The sequence below is a fragment of the Emydura macquarii genome, unplaced genomic scaffold (genome assembly GCF_026122565.2).
Source record: "Emydura macquarii macquarii isolate MOO-44397 ecotype Brisbane River unplaced genomic scaffold, CSIRO-AGI_Emac_v2 contig_2292, whole genome shotgun sequence".
NCBI classification, from domain to species: Eukaryota; Metazoa; Chordata; order Testudines; family Chelidae; genus Emydura; species Emydura macquarii.
Genome location: NW_027132429.1, coordinates 1,361,397 through 1,380,914, shown reverse-complemented (window position 1 = coordinate 1,380,914; position 19,518 = coordinate 1,361,397). Strand labels below are relative to the sequence as shown.

At 59.9% G+C, this 19,518-nt stretch overlaps 2 protein-coding genes across 2 annotated transcripts; one reads left to right on the top strand and one right to left on the bottom strand.

Moving 5' to 3' along the window:
* Positions 1–568: 568 nt before the first annotated feature.
* KLF1 (KLF transcription factor 1) lies at positions 569–4,751 on the bottom strand. Its single transcript, XM_067560473.1, has 3 exons — positions 4,615–4,751; positions 2,212–3,052; positions 569–1,635 (listed from the first exon to the last, which is right to left on the bottom strand). The coding sequence occupies exons 1-3, from the start codon at positions 4,699–4,701 to the stop codon at positions 1,460–1,462; spliced, it is 1,104 nt and encodes a 367-aa protein (XP_067416574.1). The 5' UTR covers positions 4,702–4,751; the 3' UTR covers positions 569–1,459.
* A 5,169-nt stretch (positions 4,752–9,920) lies between these two features.
* GCDH (glutaryl-CoA dehydrogenase) lies at positions 9,921–18,438 on the top strand. The gene is made up of 11 exons (XM_067560472.1): positions 9,921–10,246; positions 10,557–10,592; positions 10,957–11,100; positions 11,629–11,691; positions 12,380–12,550; positions 13,263–13,392; positions 13,923–14,139; positions 14,748–14,851; positions 15,792–15,917; positions 16,359–16,519; positions 17,448–18,438. Exons 1-11 carry the CDS (start codon positions 10,144–10,146, stop codon positions 17,519–17,521), a joined length of 1,329 nt encoding a protein of 442 aa, XP_067416573.1. The 5' UTR covers positions 9,921–10,143; the 3' UTR covers positions 17,522–18,438.
* The last annotated feature ends 1,080 nt before the right edge of the window (positions 18,439–19,518 follow it).

The following is a 19,518-nucleotide window of genomic DNA, read 5'->3' as shown; positions in this document are numbered from 1 at the left end:
TCAGCTCCTTTTCCCAGGCATCAGAATGACAGAACTGATGGATGGAGAGTGAAGAACCAGGCCCCTCCCCATCATAAAGAGCTGCTCCCAGGGTAAATTTACTCCTGCAGCATCCCTCAGCTGGTGTACAGTCAGTGGCAGGGGCTGGCTGCCACCACAGTGAGATGGGGACACGGCTCACAGCTGTTTTGTTTGGAGTCAGTTCATTCAAGGACACCGCCCTCCATCACCCATCTCAGGTGGGCCCAGCCTGAAGCCCCCCCTTGTCTCTCACCCCAAGGGAAGAGGGAGCTCAGGCACCGGGGGGGGGGGGGGGAGGGGGGGGAAGCTTATAACAGTTTAGTCTCTGCAGGTGGGGTAGGAGGATGATGGGAACAGGGCTGAGACCCACACACTTGTTTCATGGAGCTGGAAATTACTGTCATCATTAAAGAACCAGGGATAAGTCAGAGCAGGGGGTAGTGTCCCCTCGAGGGGAAAGGCCCCCCCACCCCTTCCTCCTCCCCCACTCCAAGCCAGCCAGTCCCCCACCCTTGGGCTGGAGCAGAGCCTGGACCCCCTCGTCTGCAGTTTATAAAACCCCAGCCTCACCCCCTTTCTGACATTTAATAGAGGGGGTACCTGCTCCAGGGGAAAGAACCTGCTTAAACTGAGCGATGCTACTAGGGAGCATCAGCCTCAGGGGTGCCTGCTTATTCCCCATGCCCCACAGGACCCCCTGCAACAGCCACCCCTCAGAGCCAGGACCCCCACCCAGCCCCGGGCCCTCAGGGGAACTTGGGGGTGGGTAGCGAGCAGGTTTCAGGGGCAAGGGCAGGCAGCAGGGGTGGGTGCGAGGTGTCACAGCAGGAAGGCCGGGTTGTAGGTGGCAGGGGCTTTGGGAGGTTTGGTTGCAGCACCTGTGGATGGAGGCCGGGTTCCCCAGGGGCTGGGTTCTAGAAATGGGGCAGGGACGTCCAGAAGGTTGGGTTCTAGGTGCCACTAAGGCTCCAGAGGGGTGGGGGGTAGCCACTGCTGGCCGGCCCGCAGGGTCTGCGGGGTGAGTTGCAGGTAACTCCCTCCACGGAAGGCGGGTTCGAGACATTCCCCCCAGAAGTGGTCCCCACAGCAGGGGAAACAACTGGCAGCAGACAAATGGGGGCTGGGGAAGGGGAGATCCAGGGCCAACCAGGATCCAGCCCCCCACTGGATCCACACATCCAATGATCTGGATCCACACCTCCAATAGACCCAGCTGGGGAAGAATGTGGGGTGTGTGATCCGCTCCCCACAGCGCCCCAGGGTCCTCCCGGGGGGGCACTCAGACAGTCCCCCCAGTCCATTCCCCTCAGCCAAAGGAAGCCCAAACACCCCCCACGCCATTCTGCTGCTGGCCCGTGGCACCTGGGCCACTCTGGAACGAGGCTGCTCCAGTCCAGTCCAGGGCGCAGGCAGAGCAGGGAGCAGCGCAGCCTCGGTGCTACATGTGTCTCTTCATGTGCAGGGCCAAGTGGTCGGAGCGGGAGAAGGCGCGCTGGCACAGCCGGCACTGGAACGGGCGCTGCCCCGTGTGCTTGCGGTAGTGGCGCGTCAGCTCGTCCGAGCGGGCAAACTTCCAGCCGCAGCCCTCCCAGGTGCAGTGGTACGGCTTCTCGCCTGCCAGGAACAAAGGGAGCGTCACCCCAGCCCAGCCAGCCCACCCTAGCCAACACAGCCGCCTCTGGGGTGGAGCCTGACGGCCGGTTATACTGGGATCCCGCACTGAGATGCAGCCGCCTCTGGGGTGGAGCTTGACGGCTGGTTATACCGGGATCCCGCACTGAGGTGCAGCTGCCTCTGGGGTGGAGCCTGACGGCTGGTTATACTGGGATCCCGCACTGAGGTGCAGCAGCCTCTGGGGTGAAGCACAAGGGTTGTTTAGCAGCCGCACGGCCACCCCATGACACATTTAGGACAGGAAGTGCTGCTCTCGTACCTGGGTGCAGGGGAATGGCAAAGAGGCAGAACAAAAGCACCAGACTCAGGGATCAGAGCCAGAGATTTCACCGATCAGGCATTGTCCACAACCCGAAACGGACGGGACTTTCCACATCTCAGGGGAGAGCCACCCCTCAGCCTCCCCACTCCCTGGAATGCCTCCCTCAACCCCTCCTGAGCCCCCCTCCCCACGGGGCCAGCACAGGCTGCAAGGTCAGAGCCCCCCTGCCCCCCACCCCGATCCATCCCCCTCACCTGTGTGGGTGCGGAGATGGGCCTTGAGGTGGGAGCTCTTGGTGTAGGTCTTGCCGCAGCTGGGGTGGCTGCAGCGATGGATGGAGGGGCGCTTGCGGGTGCAGGCCGCACGACTCCTCTTCGGCTTGGTGGCCACCTCCCCGGCCGGCGAGGGGGCCGGTGCCAGGAGGCCGAGGTAGCCCGCGGGTGCCGGGGAGGGCAGCAGAGCCGGGTCGCCCCGGTACAGCTGGAACCGGGCCTGGTAGTGGCTGGGACAGAAGGCCTGGTAGCCGCCCCCCAGGCTGCAGGGGGGCGGCTGGGGCAGCTGGCAGTAGGGGGCCCCCCGAGCCAGCAGGGTGGGGGCCGGCGGGGCATAGCCACCGTAGCTCAGCTGGTAGCCATGCCGCAGGGCCGCAGGCCGGGGCTCCCCATACCCGCCAGGGGGCTGGGCCCCACAGTCCGGCCTGGAGTGGAAGGTCTGCAGATGACCCCCGCAGGTGCCCGCTCCCCCCTTTTCCGGCCCCCGGGTGTAGCCAGGAGGGGCTGAGACGCAGCCCAGGGGCTCGTCCCCTGACAGGAGCTCAGCGACCAGGCTGCTGGGGCCAGGGAGCCCGTCCCCTGCCGCATACCCGCACGGGCTCTGCCCCTTGTAGGCCACCTGCTGGCCCAGTCCGGCCCCCGCCTCGTACCCCCCGCCCAGGCCCGAGCCACCGGCCTCTGTGCTGGGGAAATTGCTGAGCAAGAAGTCCAGGTCCCAGCAGGAATGGTCATCCTCTTCCTTGAGCTGCAGGGAGCCGAGGGGCTGGGGCAGGTCCATGGGGCTGGGCACTGGGGGGTCCGGGGCATCCTCCACCTTCCACCACTAGAGAGAAAACCAACAGGCTCCATCAGGCCAGAGGAGACACTGGGAGAAGGGACTAGTGGTTAGAGCCACTGGTCAGAGAAGGGGGAGCTGGTAGCCAGGACTCCTGGGTTCTATCCCCAGCTCATGCATTTCTTAAGCACATCGAGCCGCTTTTCCAGCTAAGTTTTTATTTTACCGAGAAAAATTCCATAGACCAACAAACCCCAGCTGGCCACAAGCCTCTGTCACCCTGTGGGGTGAGGGTGCAGCCCGTGGGGCCAGCTCCTACGCTGCCCTCGCTGGGGCAGAGAGATAAGAGAATCTGTTATCAGGCGCCTGCACCAGGTCATGGCCCAGCAGAGGGACGCAGCCATTCCAGCGCAGCGCGGCGGGGAAGAGCGCCCCGGGCCGGGGCCCACATGCAGGCTAGGTTAGAGGAAAGGTGGGGGAGCCCCTCTGGGGGGTGCAAACGGTCATTGCCCCAGGGCAGCGACTGCTGCTTTCAGCCCAGCCCCTCTCCTGGCTCCGCAAAAACCAGGCCACAAGCTCAGCTGATGCTCAGTAACTAGATGGGGGTGGGCTAGCAGGGGGCTGCGAGTCGGGAGTGAGCGGCACTGGATGAATTGGGGGGATGGGAGCCCCAGGCTGGGCTAGGAGGGGGCAGGATGGAGGGGCACTGGCAGAGCTGGGCAGGAGCCCCAGGCTAGGCTAGGAGGGGGTAGTGGGACGGGGACAGAGGGGCACTGGCAGAGCCGGTGTGTGGGTGGGGGAGACAGGTCAAGAGTTGGGCTAGCAGGAGGCCACAAATTGGGGTTGAAGGGCACCGGCAGAGCTGGGGGAGCCCCAGGCCGGGCTAGGAGGGGGCAGGATGGAGGGGCACCAGCAGAGCTGGGGGGGGGGGAAGGTTGGGCTAGCAGGGGGCTGCAGGTCAGGACTGAGGGGCACTGGGTGAATTGTGGCGAGGGGAGCCCCAGGCTGGGCTAGGAGGGATGGGGGGCGCTGCATGGATTGAGGGGTACCACTAGCTGGAAGCTCCTTTAAGGTGAACATTGGGGTCCCCCCAGCACTAGGACTGGAACCCAGGCATCCTGCCTTCACAGCCCCCCGGCTCGTCAGCTTCACAGGACCCTCTCACCCAGTGAAACCTCACCCTAGGGAAGGGGCTCCCCCCACTGCCCTCCAGTGACCAGGCGCTCCCTGCCTGGGGTCTGCCCCACACCAGGGCCCTCACAGGCTCAGAGCAGCACTCTGCTTCCATTGCTCTCTGCCCCCCTCTGTTCACTGCCCCCCCCCCACCACCACCACCACACTCAAGCCTCCCAGAACATGGAACCCTGAAATGCAACCACTTCTGGGGAGCAGCATCCCTACCCCTTCACACCACACAGGCAGGAGAAGGCAATAACCCCCCATGCCCTGCTGCAGGCAGCCCAGGCACCCCGCCGGTCAGTTAAACAGGAGCCACCCCTTGGAGCAAGCACACCCCAGGCAAAGGCCATAGTGGGCTCCCTGGGGTGGTCAGGCAGCTCATGCCAGCTCCTAGCACCCCCACGTGTCTTCTCTCCCAGCCCCTCCCTTACCTTGAGGATCTCCGACTGCTTCTCCTGGAAGTGGCAGAAGCCAGCCAGGCTGCTGATGGAGGGCAGGACAGCATCAACAAATGCCATGGCGAGCCGGGTCCCAATCCAGAATCAGGCAGGGGGAGGGGGGGGGGGAGTGGCAGGAATCACAGGCCAAGACCGGAGGGGGGGGGGTGTTGAATACTTTCACTCTCCCTCCCTGCCCCCCCACGTGTTCCTCTCTCCTCCCGCCCCCCACTTCTGACTCCTTCGAGCCACTTTCTAAGGAAGGCTCCCCCCTGCTTCATTTCCCCTTTCCCACCCCCCTCTCATTGGCCAGCCAAGGTGATAAGGGGGAGGCCTCTGGGCCAATCAGCATGAGGGGTGTGGCCCATCAGGTGGGGGGGGAGGTGCATGCTGGGGACTCCGTTAATTTCACTCAAGGGGGTGGGAAATGATTCCCCCCCCCCGGGATCTCTAAGCACCCTGAAGCTGTTGCATCCAGCAAGTGGCTGCAGTTTCTGCCCCTCTGAGAGATGCGGGGGGGCTGATTTATAAAGGGGCAGAGCCCCCCGCCCAGCTCCCCTGGCAGCAGCCCAGGGCTCTGCCCGGCTAGAATCTGCCCCAGGTGCCTCTGGCTGGGCCCATCAATAGCCAGAGCTGCTGTAAATCAGCGGCTGCAGCTGAATTAACGGGGGGTATCACTGGCTCCACTTTGCAGCCCTCCCCCAGGGGGAGGTGGCTAAATGCTGTCAGGAGGGAATGGGTGAGGTCAGGACTCCTGGGTCCTAGTCCCATCTCAGGGGGAGTGGGGTCTAATGGTTAGAGCAGGGGGCTGGGAGCCAGGGTTTGAATCCTCCATACTATTCCCAGCCCTGCCAGTCACCTGCTGGGTGAACTTGGCCAAGTCACTCCTCCCCTCTCCCCATGTCTCAGTTTCACCTCCTGTAAAATGGGGGCCAGTGATGCAGACTCAGCTGCCAGAGCAGTGGAGATAGATCCCAGTTGACTAGTCTGAGGGGAGCAGCATCTCCCACCACGCTGGGGCCTGCTGGAAGGAAGGACGGAAGGAAGGGGGGGGGCATGAATCACAGGAGGCAGCTGGGATGGAAGACACCACTTCAGTGCAACTTATGGTCATGCCAGTTGACAGGTTAGTGGGTAAAACAAGGCACAGAACGGGTCACCCAGTGAACCGGGGGCAGAGCTGAGAATGGAACCCAGGAGTCCTGGCTCCCAGCAATGCCCCCCCTGCTCTAACCACTAGGCCCCACTCCTCTTCCCAGAGCCAGGCACAGAACCCGAGTGTCCCTTTTCTCTCTTTCTCACTCTCTGCCCCCCTGGCTCTGCCTGTCCTGGACTTTTATACCCCATCTATTTTCTCTCTTCCGGCCTCAGCCCCTTTCAAAGTTCATCAAAGGAAATGAGGAACCAGAAATGCTGAGAATTTCCTGAGAAGCAAAACATGATTCAGGGAACCCCACCCGCCCTCCTGACCCCAACTGTGGGGAGGAGGAGTCCTCAAACCTTTTACCCTCTGGTCCCACTTACCCCTGTCTACCCCCTCCAGCTGGGGCTGGGAGCAGGGCCATGGTTGTGGGGGGCTGCGGTCAGGGCTGAGGGCCAAGGCTGGGAGTGGGGCCGTGGCGACCAGGAGCCCCGGAAACTGCAGTGGGGGGCCGGGGACCGAGGCAGGGGGCTGAGGCAGCTGAACCCAGAGCCTGGTTGCACACCCCCTAACATTCCTCTGTGCCCCACTATTTGGGGACCCCTGGTCTAGTAGTTAGAGCATGGGGGGTCTGAGAAAGCCAGGACTCCTGGGTTCTATCCCCAGCACTGGGAGGGGAGTGATGTTTAGTGGTTAGAGCAGGGGGCTGGGTTCTGATCCTGACTGACTGAAGCAGCTGTTTAATGGCTCTGTCTCCCCCTGGGCCCCACTGTCCCTGACACCTGGAGTTGGCCCTGGCTCCAGAGCCTTCCCTGCAGAGACAAACCCTCTTTTCTGAACCCCCCCCCCCCCCCAGCTGCTTTCGGGGAAGCGTGTGGACACAGATCACCAGCCACCTGGGGTTTATCAGGCTGCCCCAGAGCAGCCCAGCCGCCTGCCCCAGCTCTGATACCGGAGCAGAACTCACTCCTGCTGGGAGATAAAGCCCCCCTCATCTATCCCAGCTCCAGCAGCAGGGAACTTTCCATTGGCGCCATTGGAGAGGCAGTCCCCGTGGGGCGGGCGGGGGAGCAAAGGCTGGGAGAGCAGCAGGCCATGGATAGGGATTGTGGGGCACAAAAGAGCAGGGGTTGGGCCCTGAACTGCAATAGCTTGGGGGTGGGGGGAGGGAAGGTTTGGGTCAGCCCCATTGCAGCCAAACTCCTGGGTCCGACTCCGCCGGGGGCATCTTGGCCCCTCAGAGTTTGGTGATGGGGTTTTGACCCTCCCAGCAGTCCCAGGGGTCAGCAGGTGCTGGGGAACAACGTACCCGAGTCCCAGTGCAGCAGGGAGCCCCCGCCCGGGGGTCCCCTCTACCCACTCCCAGCCTCGCTCTCATCCCTGATCCCAGAAGCCATTGCATCTCTTCCCCTGCCCTGCTGGGCATGGAGAAGAGGGCAGATGAGCGGGGGAGGGGGGGCTGAATCTCGGCCCCGGGCCCTTGCTTTCTCCCAGCTCAGCTGCCACAGCCAGATGTGAGATGAGTTTGCCAGGCCTCAGCCCAGTTGGTTCTACCCTCCCCTCCCCCCCACCGTGGAGATCAGGCCACAGAGCACGCAGTCTGCTGTGGGGCAGGGGGCAGGGATCATTATTGATATCGGCCATGGGGGGATCAGGGATCAGGTTTCCCTCCCCCCGTGTTAGCTGCTCCACTGACTCCCCCACCAGCTCCCAGTTCTGCAGAGCTCCTGGGGCTGGTGGTTCGGGGCTGAGTGCTGGGCCCTGATTAGCCCTGGGGGCAGGTGGGGGGATGAGATCGGACCCATGGCAGCCAGGCGAGATGCTCTGAGTGAGTGCTTAACAGGTCTCTGGGATCAGCCTCGCGGCCCGGGGGCTCCCTGTCCCCACACTGGGAAAAGGGGCAGGATCATTATCCCCACAGACACGGGGGGGGGGGGAACCCGAGGCTGAGATCTCACAGCCAGCCAGGGCAGAGCCAGGAATAGAACCCAGGAGTCTGGACTCCCTGTCCCCCTGCTCTGGGCTAGCAGGGGGCTGCGGGTCAGGAGTGAGGGGCACTGGCAGAGCTGTGCCCCCTGCACACACAGGCCCAGGCGGGGGCGGGGACAGTCAGGCGGAGAAGGGGAAGTGATTCGTTCCCCAAATTCGCCCGGTTGTGGCTCTTCTGCCCCGTGTCCCTGCTGCCGCAATGAGCCCCTGACAGCCCCACCCGGCCCAGGGCATGACCCCTGCCCCACACGCGGCTTGGTGCCCTGCCCCCAGAGTCAGCCCTGGTGGCCTGGCAGGGAGATCACACCCCCCACAGCCTCCCCCAATGTATGTTCCCATAGAGACCCAGCTCCCCTCTGACCCGCGGGACCTTGGTGGTAGCAGTGGGGTCCCCCAGACTTCCCCAAGCAGCCAGGCTGTCTCTGCTGGCTGGACAGGATCAGCTGGTGGGCGGGGGGTCCGCTGGCAGCCTGGCCCAGCATTTGCCCTCCCTCATTTTACCACCATCACCCCCCTCCCCGCCGCATGAGCCAAGTGAGGCACCCCCATTTCCGAAGAGGGGTCTCCATTTTCACCCAATCATAGCCCCCACCTGCTCTTGGGGGGGGCATTTAATCTTGATCCCCCCCATACACGTCATCATCGGTAACTTGCTCAGCAGCTGTTCTTACACCACATGCCCCCCCCCCCCAATCATTCATTTTTTTCCTGTTGCAAAACACCCTTCACACACCTCCTTTTGGCGGCCAACCATGGGCGGAAGCTTGTTAACCACCGCCCCCACCCCCCGGAAAAGGCGGGGTACTGCTCCCTCCCCCCCCCACCTTTGATAATGTCTCCCACTGATTGTTAACCCCAAGTCTCTGCCCCCCGCCCCTAGGCAGAGAAGCAGGAAGGATCCAGCTGGAGCGTTGCATGCAGACGTTGCACACACATGTGGCCTGCAGCTGATTGTGCTGAGTGACTTTTGCCAGCAGGGGTCGCTGCAGGAGAGCTGCCCGCATGCTTCTGTTGCATGCACGATCCCCCCCCAGGTGCATGCACACACCAGGGTTGCAATCCTGCAGCTGCTGCAGGCCGGGGCGGCCTGTTGCATGATCCCCCCCCCCTCCCCTCCCCGGGGTCTGCAGATGCCGCACACGAGCAGTGCAGGTGCCAGGGCGTTGCGTGCAGCTTTTGCAGGCCGAGGTGGTCTGCGTGCGCATGGGCAGTCGTGCACGGTTTTGTTTCCCGGGGGGGGGGCTGCAAGGAGAAGTGGCCGGCACGCACCCGCTGGGGGCAACTTGCAGGCCGCGGGGCCAGCTCGCGGGTGGGGTCGCAGGCAACATTTGCAGCAAGCGCCGCGGCAGCTGCGTCCATGTAGCCTGCACCCCCCCCGTCCCCCCCCCGCCTGGCCACCAAGGGGTTAATCTCGCTCTCTTCCGCCACTCTCACGATGTCGCCCCGCCCCTTTCCTGCTGACGTCAGACCAAAGGGCTACCTTTGCCCCCTGCTTAGTTTCAGCACCTCCCGCCCCAGGTGAGTCGATCTGTGCTGGGGGCGTCGGTCTCTTTGATGGGGTCAGCGGGGGGAGGGGCAGTCCCCCCTTAATTCTGAGACAGCCCCCCACTCCCGGCTGGCAGGGGCAGCCTGGGGCTCTCCTGGGTCGATTGCTCGGGTCCCGGGTCCCTTTCGCTCCCTTGCACCGGGTCTGGTTGGTTCTCCCCAGGCTCCCCCACCCTCTTCCCTTCCCCCGGCAGCTGCAGCCAAGGGGCTGGGCTGGTGGGGCTCTGGGGAACTGGCAGCCCAGCCCCAGTGCCGGGTGTGACACCCAGGGATCGATGGGGACGCAGGTTATAAAGGGTCTGACCCACCCGGCTGGTAACCTAAGGACGGCCCCGATCCTGGAGTTGGGTCCGCTAGCGGAGCCGCCGACACGAATCGCTGGCGGGCTGTACTGGGAAAGGAGTCAGAGCCCTGATTCGTAGCCCCTGCCCCCTCCCGGAGCTGAACCCAGGAGTCCTGGCTCCCAGCCCCTTGCTCTAACCACTAGACCCCACTCCTCTCCCAGGGGCAGGTCTTGGCTCAGAGCTCCAATGTGGATTGTGTGTTTGGCCAATTCCGGCCCCTTAGCGCAGCGACAAGCGGTGCCGTGGGTCTTGTCTACACGATAGACACCATTGGAGGGACCCGGCTGCAGCATAGCTGCTCCAGCGTAATTAAGACACCGCCCTGCCTTGTGGTGTAGGCAGAACCATGTCACAGCATCCAGGTGCCTCATCTGGGTACTGGGTTAAAAGATCATCAGGGTCTCGTCTACACTCCCCAGCGCAACAGTGATTGATCAGTGTGTCAGGCAGTCACCCCTAAGCAGCCTCTCTCTCGTTTCCCTTCCTGGCGAGAAGCGAACCCAGATGGCTTTGAGACTCACCACCACCAGGCTGCTGAGATGCGGCAGGTGCTGCATGGCGAGGATGGGCGCCGTCCGGGCACAGGGCACTACCGTGGCACAGAAAGGTGAGTAGGGAGCGCGGGGTGGCCTCTCCCAACACCCCACCACCATGGACCCCCAGGTCCCCCATCTGTGGCGGGTCTGAGTCTGTCAGAGCCCCACCTTGGCATCTCCAGCTCTTTACCTCTGGAGGGCTAAGAAGCAGGTACGTGTAATGGGGTGCCCAGAAAGGGCCTTTCTCCGGCATGGCACCGGGTAGAGAATTGAATCCAGTGATTCCCGCGTCACGTCCCCAGTGGAGCAGGGATAAAAAACCCACCTGCTCGGCTTGCGCCACTTTCCATGCTGGGTTTGTTTTCCTGTCTCCTTTTCCAGAAAAAGAAACCAAGGCCCAAGAGAAGCCCCTGAAAGGTAACCGCACCCTCAGCCCCGATTGGAAAGGACTCATTTACCCTGGGAGAGCCGCAGGAACTGAAGAGAACAGGATCTGAGCGTCTTGGCAAATCCACCAACACCACCAGTAGCGGAAAGTTAAACAGCCAGAAGGCCGCGCTTGGGTTTTTTAAAACAAGGGGTTCTTGGTGCCTACAAATCAGGTTTACTCTTCACTCTTGGGATTAACGTTCCCATTTGTGATCTGCCTTCAGACCGAGGGAGGTTGGGTTGAGAAGATGGGGTATCTGGCTGGTAACTTTCCTTCCCCCCCGCCCCCGTGGATAGGGGTTGGATCTGAAGCTGTTCTGTCCGTAGCCAGCTCTGACTGTCTTTCCCCCAGCCCCGAGAGCCCAGTTTGACTGGCGAGATGCCCTGCAGCTGGAGAGGCATCTAACCCAGGAGGAGATCATGATCCGGGATGCCTTCCGCACCTACTGCCAGGAGAAACTGATGCCACGAATTGTCATGGCCAACCGGAATGAAGGTGCCTGAAAGCCAGAGCAGGGGATAGAACCTGCGGCCGTTCCAAAAATCCAGGCCTCTGCTCCTGCGTGCGCGGTTTAGGGTTTAGATGCTCACTGCAGCTGCTGGGACAGCACCACGAGCCGTTCGATTGCGTCCAGTCTCTGGCAGCGGGGCACAGACCCAACCTCCCTGGAAATCCAGGTGCTGGCTGGCGGTGTGCCCTGGCTGCCTGCAAACCAGAGGTGCCCGGGGTGATTCGCAGACCCGGATTCTGCTCGCTGTTCTTCTGACATTAATCCAGAGTCACTCCGCTAAATTCAGTGTGTGACTCTGGAGTGGGCCTGGTGAACGCCTGAATTACATGCATTTGGGGGAGGGAATTGCAGATTAAACCCGGGATCACGTTGCTGCTATGGGGCTGCAGGGAGTGTGCGGGTCTCCCAGGGAGAGCCAGGTGGGCTGGGCGGCTGGCACTCCCGTGGGTGCGAGGGAGACAGGTGACTGCCCATTTCACTCACAGACACCCTTCCATGTCCCCTCCTTCCAGTCTTTCACCGGGAGATCGTGTCGGAGCTGGGGGAGCTGGGAGTCCTGGGCTCCACCATCAAAGGTGAGCTGCGACCGCCCGGTCACGTGGCTGGCAAGGCCATTGGCCGGGTCGTGGAGTGGCTCTGAGTTCGAGGACAGTGTGCCCTGCGGAGGGAGGGGCTGGCACGTGGGGGATGGGGGAGGATCTCACCAGCCAACATGAGGCAGAGGTGATGGTGGGCGAGGGCAGCAGCAGGAGTGGGGGAGAGGCCCCAAGAGCTCCCCTGGAACATGCTGGTCCCCCACCACAGTCCCCCCAGACTGTCCCTGGGGTAGTCCTGATCTGACCTGTGCTCAAGTGGGGCTGTGTGGTGGCCACGCCCCTTTCCTGCTGGTTTTCTCTAGCCACGCCCCCTCTGGACTAGTTTCCGCCCCCTCTCGTTGACCTGCCCCTCCTTGCCCCCTCCTGCCCTGGCCATGGCCACCTCTGCCCCACCTGGGATGCCCCCTGGGGGGGGGGGGATTTGCACCACTCCGGAGGCCCGCGGCTGTGCTGAATTGCACCCCCAGTATGTAGGGGCTGATTCTCCAGTGGCTGCAGCGGCATCTCTAGCACTGTGGCTTTGTGCCCCGGCGCTGGGGGGGCAGAGGGTGCTGACGGGAGCCATTCCCCAGCTGCCTCCGGGTGGGGCGGGGGTTCCGGTCTCGACTGACCCACAGCGGGGTTAGAACCGGTGGCGCTGACGACGGGCGTCCTGCGCCCTTCTCAGGTTACAGCTGTGCCGGGACAACCTACGTGGCCTATGGGCTGCTGGCTCGGGAGATCGAGCGGGTGGACAGCAGCTACCGATCAGTCATGAGCGTCCAGTCGTCCCTGGTGATGCACCCCATCAGCGCCTACGGCACGGAGCAGCAGAAGCAGAAATACCTGCCCCGTCTGGGTGAGCGACCGGCACAGGCGGGGCAGGGCCCTCCCCGGCTAGGAGAGGGAACGTGGATCCCCGGGGGAACCGGTCCCCTGCTGTCCGGCCAGCTGGCAGAGCAGAGAGGATGCTGGGATGATTCTTTCCCACAATGCTCTCTGCTGTGCTAACCTGGGGGGATGGTGGCTGGAGGGGGAGGAAGAAATGCACTCCCCCACCACCAAGGGAAAGCTGCCCCGAGCCCAGTTGCTGAGGGGAGGACGGGCAGCTGGGAGGCTGGGCCCTTGGAGCTCAGGGGTGGGGAACGCCTGGGGAGGCGGGCATATGGGGAGTGTGGGGTAGCAACTGGGGGGGAAGGAGCCCTGAGGAGTGTTGGGGGGACCGGAAGCTGGGGGCAGGGTGGGTGTTGAGTCTGGGGGATGTGAGAGCCATTGGGGGAGGGGGTGGCAGCTCTGGGATTGGGTATCTGGGGAATGGGGGGCAGGAGCCATGGGGAGGGTGTTGTGGGGGGGAAAGGTGGGAACTGGGGGAGGGCGTCAGGGTGAGTAGGGGCTCGGGAACTTGGGGGGGGATTTAGGGGGGAACCCTAGGAGAAAAGTGGATGGGGGCAGTAGATGGGGAGCAGCGGTGCAGGACGTGGGCTGTGGGGGAGTGAGCGTGGGGGGGGTTAGAACCTGGGGCAGGGGGGCAGCGGCTCCAGCCCAGGCCCACTGGCTCTTGCCGTCCCCAGCCACAGGGGAGCTGCTGGGCTGCTTCGGGCTGACGGAGCCCAACCACGGCAGCGACCCCGGGGGCATGGAGACCAGGGCTCGCTACCACCCGGCCAGCAAGACCTACACGCTCCACGGCTCCAAGACCTGGTGAGACAGAGCCAGGCCCCGGGAGCCTGGCCACTAGCCCAGCCCTCAGCTGCAGCCCCCTTCCCCTCCCCCACCCAGACCAGATCCTCTATGGGCCCCACAGCAGGGCAAGCCTCCCCCCCCCTCCCCCAATCGCTGCATCCCCATAACTCAGCCCTGCCCTGTTGCTCTCCATGGCCCAGTCAATTGGGCCTCTCCAGGGAGGGGGCAGGCGTCCACCGGGGATTGGGCTAAGACCCAGCAAACTCGCTTCACACAAGGGCGGCAGAATGGTAGTTGGATGGGAATGACTCCTGGGTTCTAGCCCCAGCTCTGGGCAGGGAGTGGTGCCTAACGGTTAGAGCGGGGGAGGGGGAGGAGCTGGGAGTCAGGACTCCTGGGTTCTACCCCTGACTCAGCTGCTGAGTTTCCGGGGTGCTTCATGTCCCCCCTCCCTGCCTCGTTTTCCCTATTTGGATGGTACCATCCTGCCTTCGGTGGGGGAGTTCTGGGAGGCTCTGAGATGAGCCGGGTCTCACATCTCCTCCCAGGATCACCAACTCCCCCCTGGCGGATCTCTGCGTGGTGTGGGCCGTGTGCGAGGACGGGAGGGTCCGGGGCTTCCTCCTGGAGAGGGGGATGAAGGGCCTGTCGACCCCCAAGATCGAGGGCAAGTTCTCCCTGCGGGCCTCCACCACCGGCATGATCCTGATGGAGGACGTGGAGGTGCCGGAGGAGAACCTGCTGCCGCATGTCTCCGGGCTTGCGGTACGTCCACCCACAGCCACTTCTTGGGTCCCCAGGATCTCGCACGCTAAGCAGGGTCGGCTGGGGCCACTGCTGGGATGGTAGACTCCAGCTGCTGCAGGGAGTGGGGCGGGGGGCCAGCAGAGGGCACTCTGCAGGAAGCAATCAGCCACTGGGTGGTTCTTTGCGTCTTACCCTGAGCAGTTGGGAGTGGTTGATGAAGCAGCTGCTAGGCTCCACCCCAGAAGCTGCTGCATTTCGGCAGCACCGAGGGAGGGGGCGAGCAAGCGATCCTTGGCTAAGTAGCTGTCATGCTCCACCCCAGACACAGCTGCATTTCAGCAGGGGGGGGGGATTCGCGTATAAAACAGCCCCCACCGTAGAAGTGGCTTCCGTTGGCGTGCTCAGCCATTCCTGCTGCTTTAACAGGTCGGTTTCGATTAGTGCCAGTTGGCTTGTGCCTAGAAACGTGGTCCCCAAATCCTTCTGGGAAGAGAGACAATGGCGCGGAAGCCAGTGTCCTGTTGCCCTGCTAGTGCAGGTGGCTGGTGGGAGCAGAGATCAGGTGCTCTTCCTTGGCAACGTTGCCTGGAGGCTAATCATCCCGGCTCTGTCTCGTGTCCTGCCAGGGGCCGTTTGGCTGTCTGAACAACGCCAGGTACGGCATTGCGTGGGGAGCGCTTGGAGCTGCTGAATTCTGCTTGGAGACGGCCAGGCAGTATGCCTTGGACAGGTAATGACTGCGGGGCGGAGGGGGAGAACTCTGCATGCTGGGTTGGGTGGAAGCCCCATGTAAGTTTGGGGAGTCCCTGCCTGTCTCCTTTTAAAGGCACTGATTAATTCAGACCTCAAGGCACCCATGGGAGGGTCTTTGCCAGGAGGGGAAACTGAGGGAGAGAAGTGAAGTGATTTAACCAAGGTTGCATAGTGGATCAGTAGCAGAGCTGGGAATGGGACCCAGGAGTCCTGAATCAGCATCATCTCTAACCCACTGGACCCACTCCCCTCCTAGAGCTGGTAACAGAACCCAGGAGTCCTGACTCCCAGCCTCCCTGCTCTAACTCACTGGGGTGAATGCCAGCGGTTCACTGTGAGAGAACATAGTGAAGGACTTTCATGGGACTCATGAGCTCTTTCCAGTCCAGGCGTGCTGGATTACGCGCAGTGTCAGGGAAGCGTTCTAGCTCTCCAAACACCTTCCGTCATAGAGGGTCGATGGAACTTTTTTGCTTCTCTGGGCAGAGACCAGGGCAGATGAGCAGCAATCACAGTCTAATGTGGTTTTCATCCTGTGCTTTGACCATGTTAGGGCTTTCCAAAGGCGTCTGCACCTCCATTTGAAATTTCTGAGGGGTCTGCGAATGAAAAAAGGTTGAAAACCGCTGGCCTTGTGCTAAGGCACTGAGCTGTGCTTCGGGACACCTGCGTTCTGTTCCTGACTGCCCAGCCTTGGGCAAGTCCCCTTCCATCATGTGTCTATTCAGCCCGGGAGCTGTTCAGGACAGAGCCTCTCTCTGTCTGTGCAGCCCCCAGCACGACGGGTTTTAGGCACTACCTCAGTACACCTAGGATAACACTCATCCCAAGGGAAGGCAGACACCAGAGATGGAGCTGCCCCAGTGGTCTTAAGTGACTTTTCCTCCTCGGTTTCCTAAATATATTGTCCTCCCCAGGATCCAGTTTGGGGTGCCACTGGCTAGGAATCAGCTGGTCCAGAAGAAGCTGGCGGATATGCTCACAGAGATCACCATTGGGTTACAGGCTTGCTTGCAGCTGGGGAGGCTGAAGGATGAAGACAAGTGCGTACCTGCCCTTTAGCTGTTCTGGGGGTTTGACTGAAAAGCTAGAAGACTGAAGGGGTTTGGCTGGCTCGGGTGGGGAATGGGCTCCATGGTCTTGCCCTTCCAGGGTGCACCGGCTCTGATCCAGCCCCAGGGCTGGTGGGACTGGTGGCACAGGGTGTTGTGGAATGACCTATAGGGCTTTTTCCTTCTAGGGGCCAGTGACTCCAGTGGCTGGCTCATGCAGGTGGGGAATGGGACCGATTCCCATCTAAGAGTGCTGGTTCTGATCCAGACCTCATGGCGGGGGAAGGCCCTTCCCCCTTTGACCCAGCTGCTAGGTCTCCCTAGTGTGGAGTCTGCCGGGGCTCAGCATGGTGCCAACAGGGCACAGATCCTGGCTCCACTGGGGAGCTCGTCCTTCCACCCCAGTCCCTTTGAGCACTGCTCTCGCTGCAGGGCGACCCCCGAGATGATCTCCATGCTGAAGCGGAACTCCTGCGGCAAAGCCCTGGATATCGCTCGCCAGGCCCGGGACATGCTGGGGGGCAATGGCATTGCTGACGAATACCACGTCATCCGGCATGTCATGAACCTGGAGGCCGTGAACACATATGAAGGTAAATCCTCCTCCCTCCTCCCCCCATACACCTTTGTATCACATGCCATGGAGGTCCCTGAGATTTCCCAGCTCCTTGGGGACCATGGAAGTAAGAGAGAGAGAACAATATACTGGGGCCGGGGGGTGCCATCCTTACAGCCCAACTGGATGTGATCTTCACTTCCTGCCCTCCGTTTCTTTTCGCTGTTGTTGTATGCTGCTGAAATGGCTGCCATGTTCCACCCCAGAAGTGCTTGCATTTTAGTGATTTGCTTTGCTCATCGCTAATATAGCCTTTCTTCACCTCCTGGGGGAAGCAACCCCCAGCCACTGTCTGATAAATAATCTTGGATCATGCTCATCCCTGTAGCATCTGATTATTTACAGCTGGTCTATACACAGGTTTTATCCCCATATAATGGTGTTTATTGGGGGTGGGGTGACTTTCATTTACTGATATAGTTACACAAATACAAGCCCTAGTGTGGACATGGTTTATGGGGAATATACTGGTATAGCATATTCCTCTTCCCATTTGTCAGGAATTCCACTGGTATGAAACACCTTTTATATCAGTATAACTATGTCCATACTGGGAGGGGTTGTACTGGCATGGCTAAAACGGTACAATTTCTATATGTAGCCAATGCCTTGTATTAGCTTCTCTTTCACTGCCTTTCAGTTTACCTTTTCTAGTCTCCGTGGTCTCGTGCTACAAAAGCAGTGCTGCTGGGGGAAAGGTGTGGGGTTTGTTTCCTTACAAAGGGATCCACATTCACCCACGACTGTTGTGATGCAACCATCCTCTTTGCAAGCCAAAATCTAACCATGCTAGCTCTGGAAATGCAGCTCCATGGAACTGAGACATAGCAAATGTATCGGTGACTTCCAGTTATCCTAAACATTACCCAGTGAGATCTTTGTTCCCATTTCTCTTTGCTCCACAGGCACACATGATATCCATGCTCTCATCCTTGGCAGAGCAATCACTGGACTTCAGTCTTTCACCGTTGGCAAATAAATCCCGTTTGGAAGGGGCCTGAGTCACCTTTGCTATAGCCTTAAATTCACTGCGGTGGAAGAATGATTGTTTTGTATAAAAAGATTATTGGTTTTTCTTTTGCAAGGTAAAAAAGTCACAAAGCAAAGACTGCTGCTTTGATACAGAATCTGAATATAGCTATTCAGGTTGATTCCTGGATTCTTCCCTAATCTGCAATACAGTTCTCTCCCGTATCAGCTAGTTGGTTGACAAGCTCAAGAATCCAGGAGAAGATCATCTTCCACACTGTTTGTAGTAAAGGATCAAGGAGACCGGCCCAGTAACGGACCCATCTTTGCCAGCATTGCATTTGTATTTTGAGAGTATGGGCGAGGGTGAAATCAGCAAAACTTCTGTGAAGTGGATTATCATGTCAGTGGGTTTGTGAGGCTGGATTGGCTGATTGATGCATGGAGCTGTCTTGCTTGCTTTTGCCTTGTGTAAATTCAGGAGCCGCATGGAAAAGCTGCTCAAGGTCAGTTAACTTGCTTCTCTGAATTGATGCAGCATAGGGGGCTGCAAGAACTTCCTTCTCTTTACAAAACTGTGTTGTAGTCATAAAATCTGAATCTTCATGCACAGACAGGTCATGGGGTGGATCAAATGGGCATCTGGACAGTGTAGTTACTGAGCTCCACCTTGTTACCGAGGTGAAGCAATGCTGTGCACTGCACAGGGCTGAGGGTCAAAATGGGGTTAAATTCCTGGCTCTGCCACTGACCCACTGCAGGCAACTTTGTGCCTCAGTTTCCCAGGGTGCAAGACCCAGAGAAGACACACTTAGCATTGCTGTTACCAAAATTCCTCTTTCACAGTAGCCCACAGCTGAGCCCAGCTGATCTCATGTCCCTTCTGTTATTTACATGAATAAATTTTAAAATCTATGGTATAAAAAAGTTATGCATCTTGCTTTTTGTGTTTGGGGTGGTTAGTTGTTTATGTACCCCGCAGCCCTCTGCTGCATAGAATCAGAGCTGCTGAACTGTGTGAAGCTGGCCATAGACTGTTAACATTTGGTGGCCGGTTGCCCTGGCCATTGCAAAATAGAAGAAACCAACCAGCAATAGGCTGTGTTCAAATTTCACATCCCTAAGGGCAAATTTTTCCAAAGAAAACGGAGCCAGATTTTTCAAGTGCTTGGCCCCCCACAATCAGAGGCAGATTTTTGGGAGAGATCAGTGCCCAATGTACTGAGCTCTTCTCAAAATCTGGGCTTCATGATGGATGCTGAATCCTCTTGAAACTTCTGGCCCTAGGGTCTGACTTTTTCCGAAGGTGTTAAGCTCACAAATGTTCAACTATTACAGTGATGGGGTGGTATAAGAACCTACACAGAATAGCTGCCCTAGCGCCTATTGATATGGTGGTGGGTGAGTTTTTAGTGCACAGTCCGTCGTTGCACTAGAACCAGTCTACTGCAATACCAGAATTGCACAATGGTCTCTCTGCTAACAGCGTCCAGCTTGCTGAACAGCTGGAGTCAAATTCAATTCTAGCCAAGGCAGGTGGGTTGAGTCCTTGATTCCTGGCAAATAGGAAAGGAAAGGTTCATACAGGCAGTTGCCTTGGCCTGTGACAACATGTAGCTCCAAGCTTTTTCCAAGTGCTCAACACCCAACTCTTGACAATGTGGCCTGTACTGTTTGCTATATGAAATGGAAATTAGACAAAGAGTTTGAGATGTGCCAGTATCAAGGGGATTAGACCACCCTTGCTTGAAAAGCTAACAGCTAGGGTGGTATCTCTGGATTGATCCACCCGAAACAGCCCTTCTCCATTGCACCATTCCAAGTCCCATGAATGTGACAAAAAGTTCCACCCCGCCTCCATATGCTAAGACAACTGGGACTGCCCCAGGAGTTCTAAAATAGCTGTGTCCAGCATTGGGAAGTGGGAACAGTATATAAGAGTAACTTGCTGGTTTTCCAATATGCTTGTGTGACTGATGGGTGGAAATGGCTTCTCAGGGCAGAGAG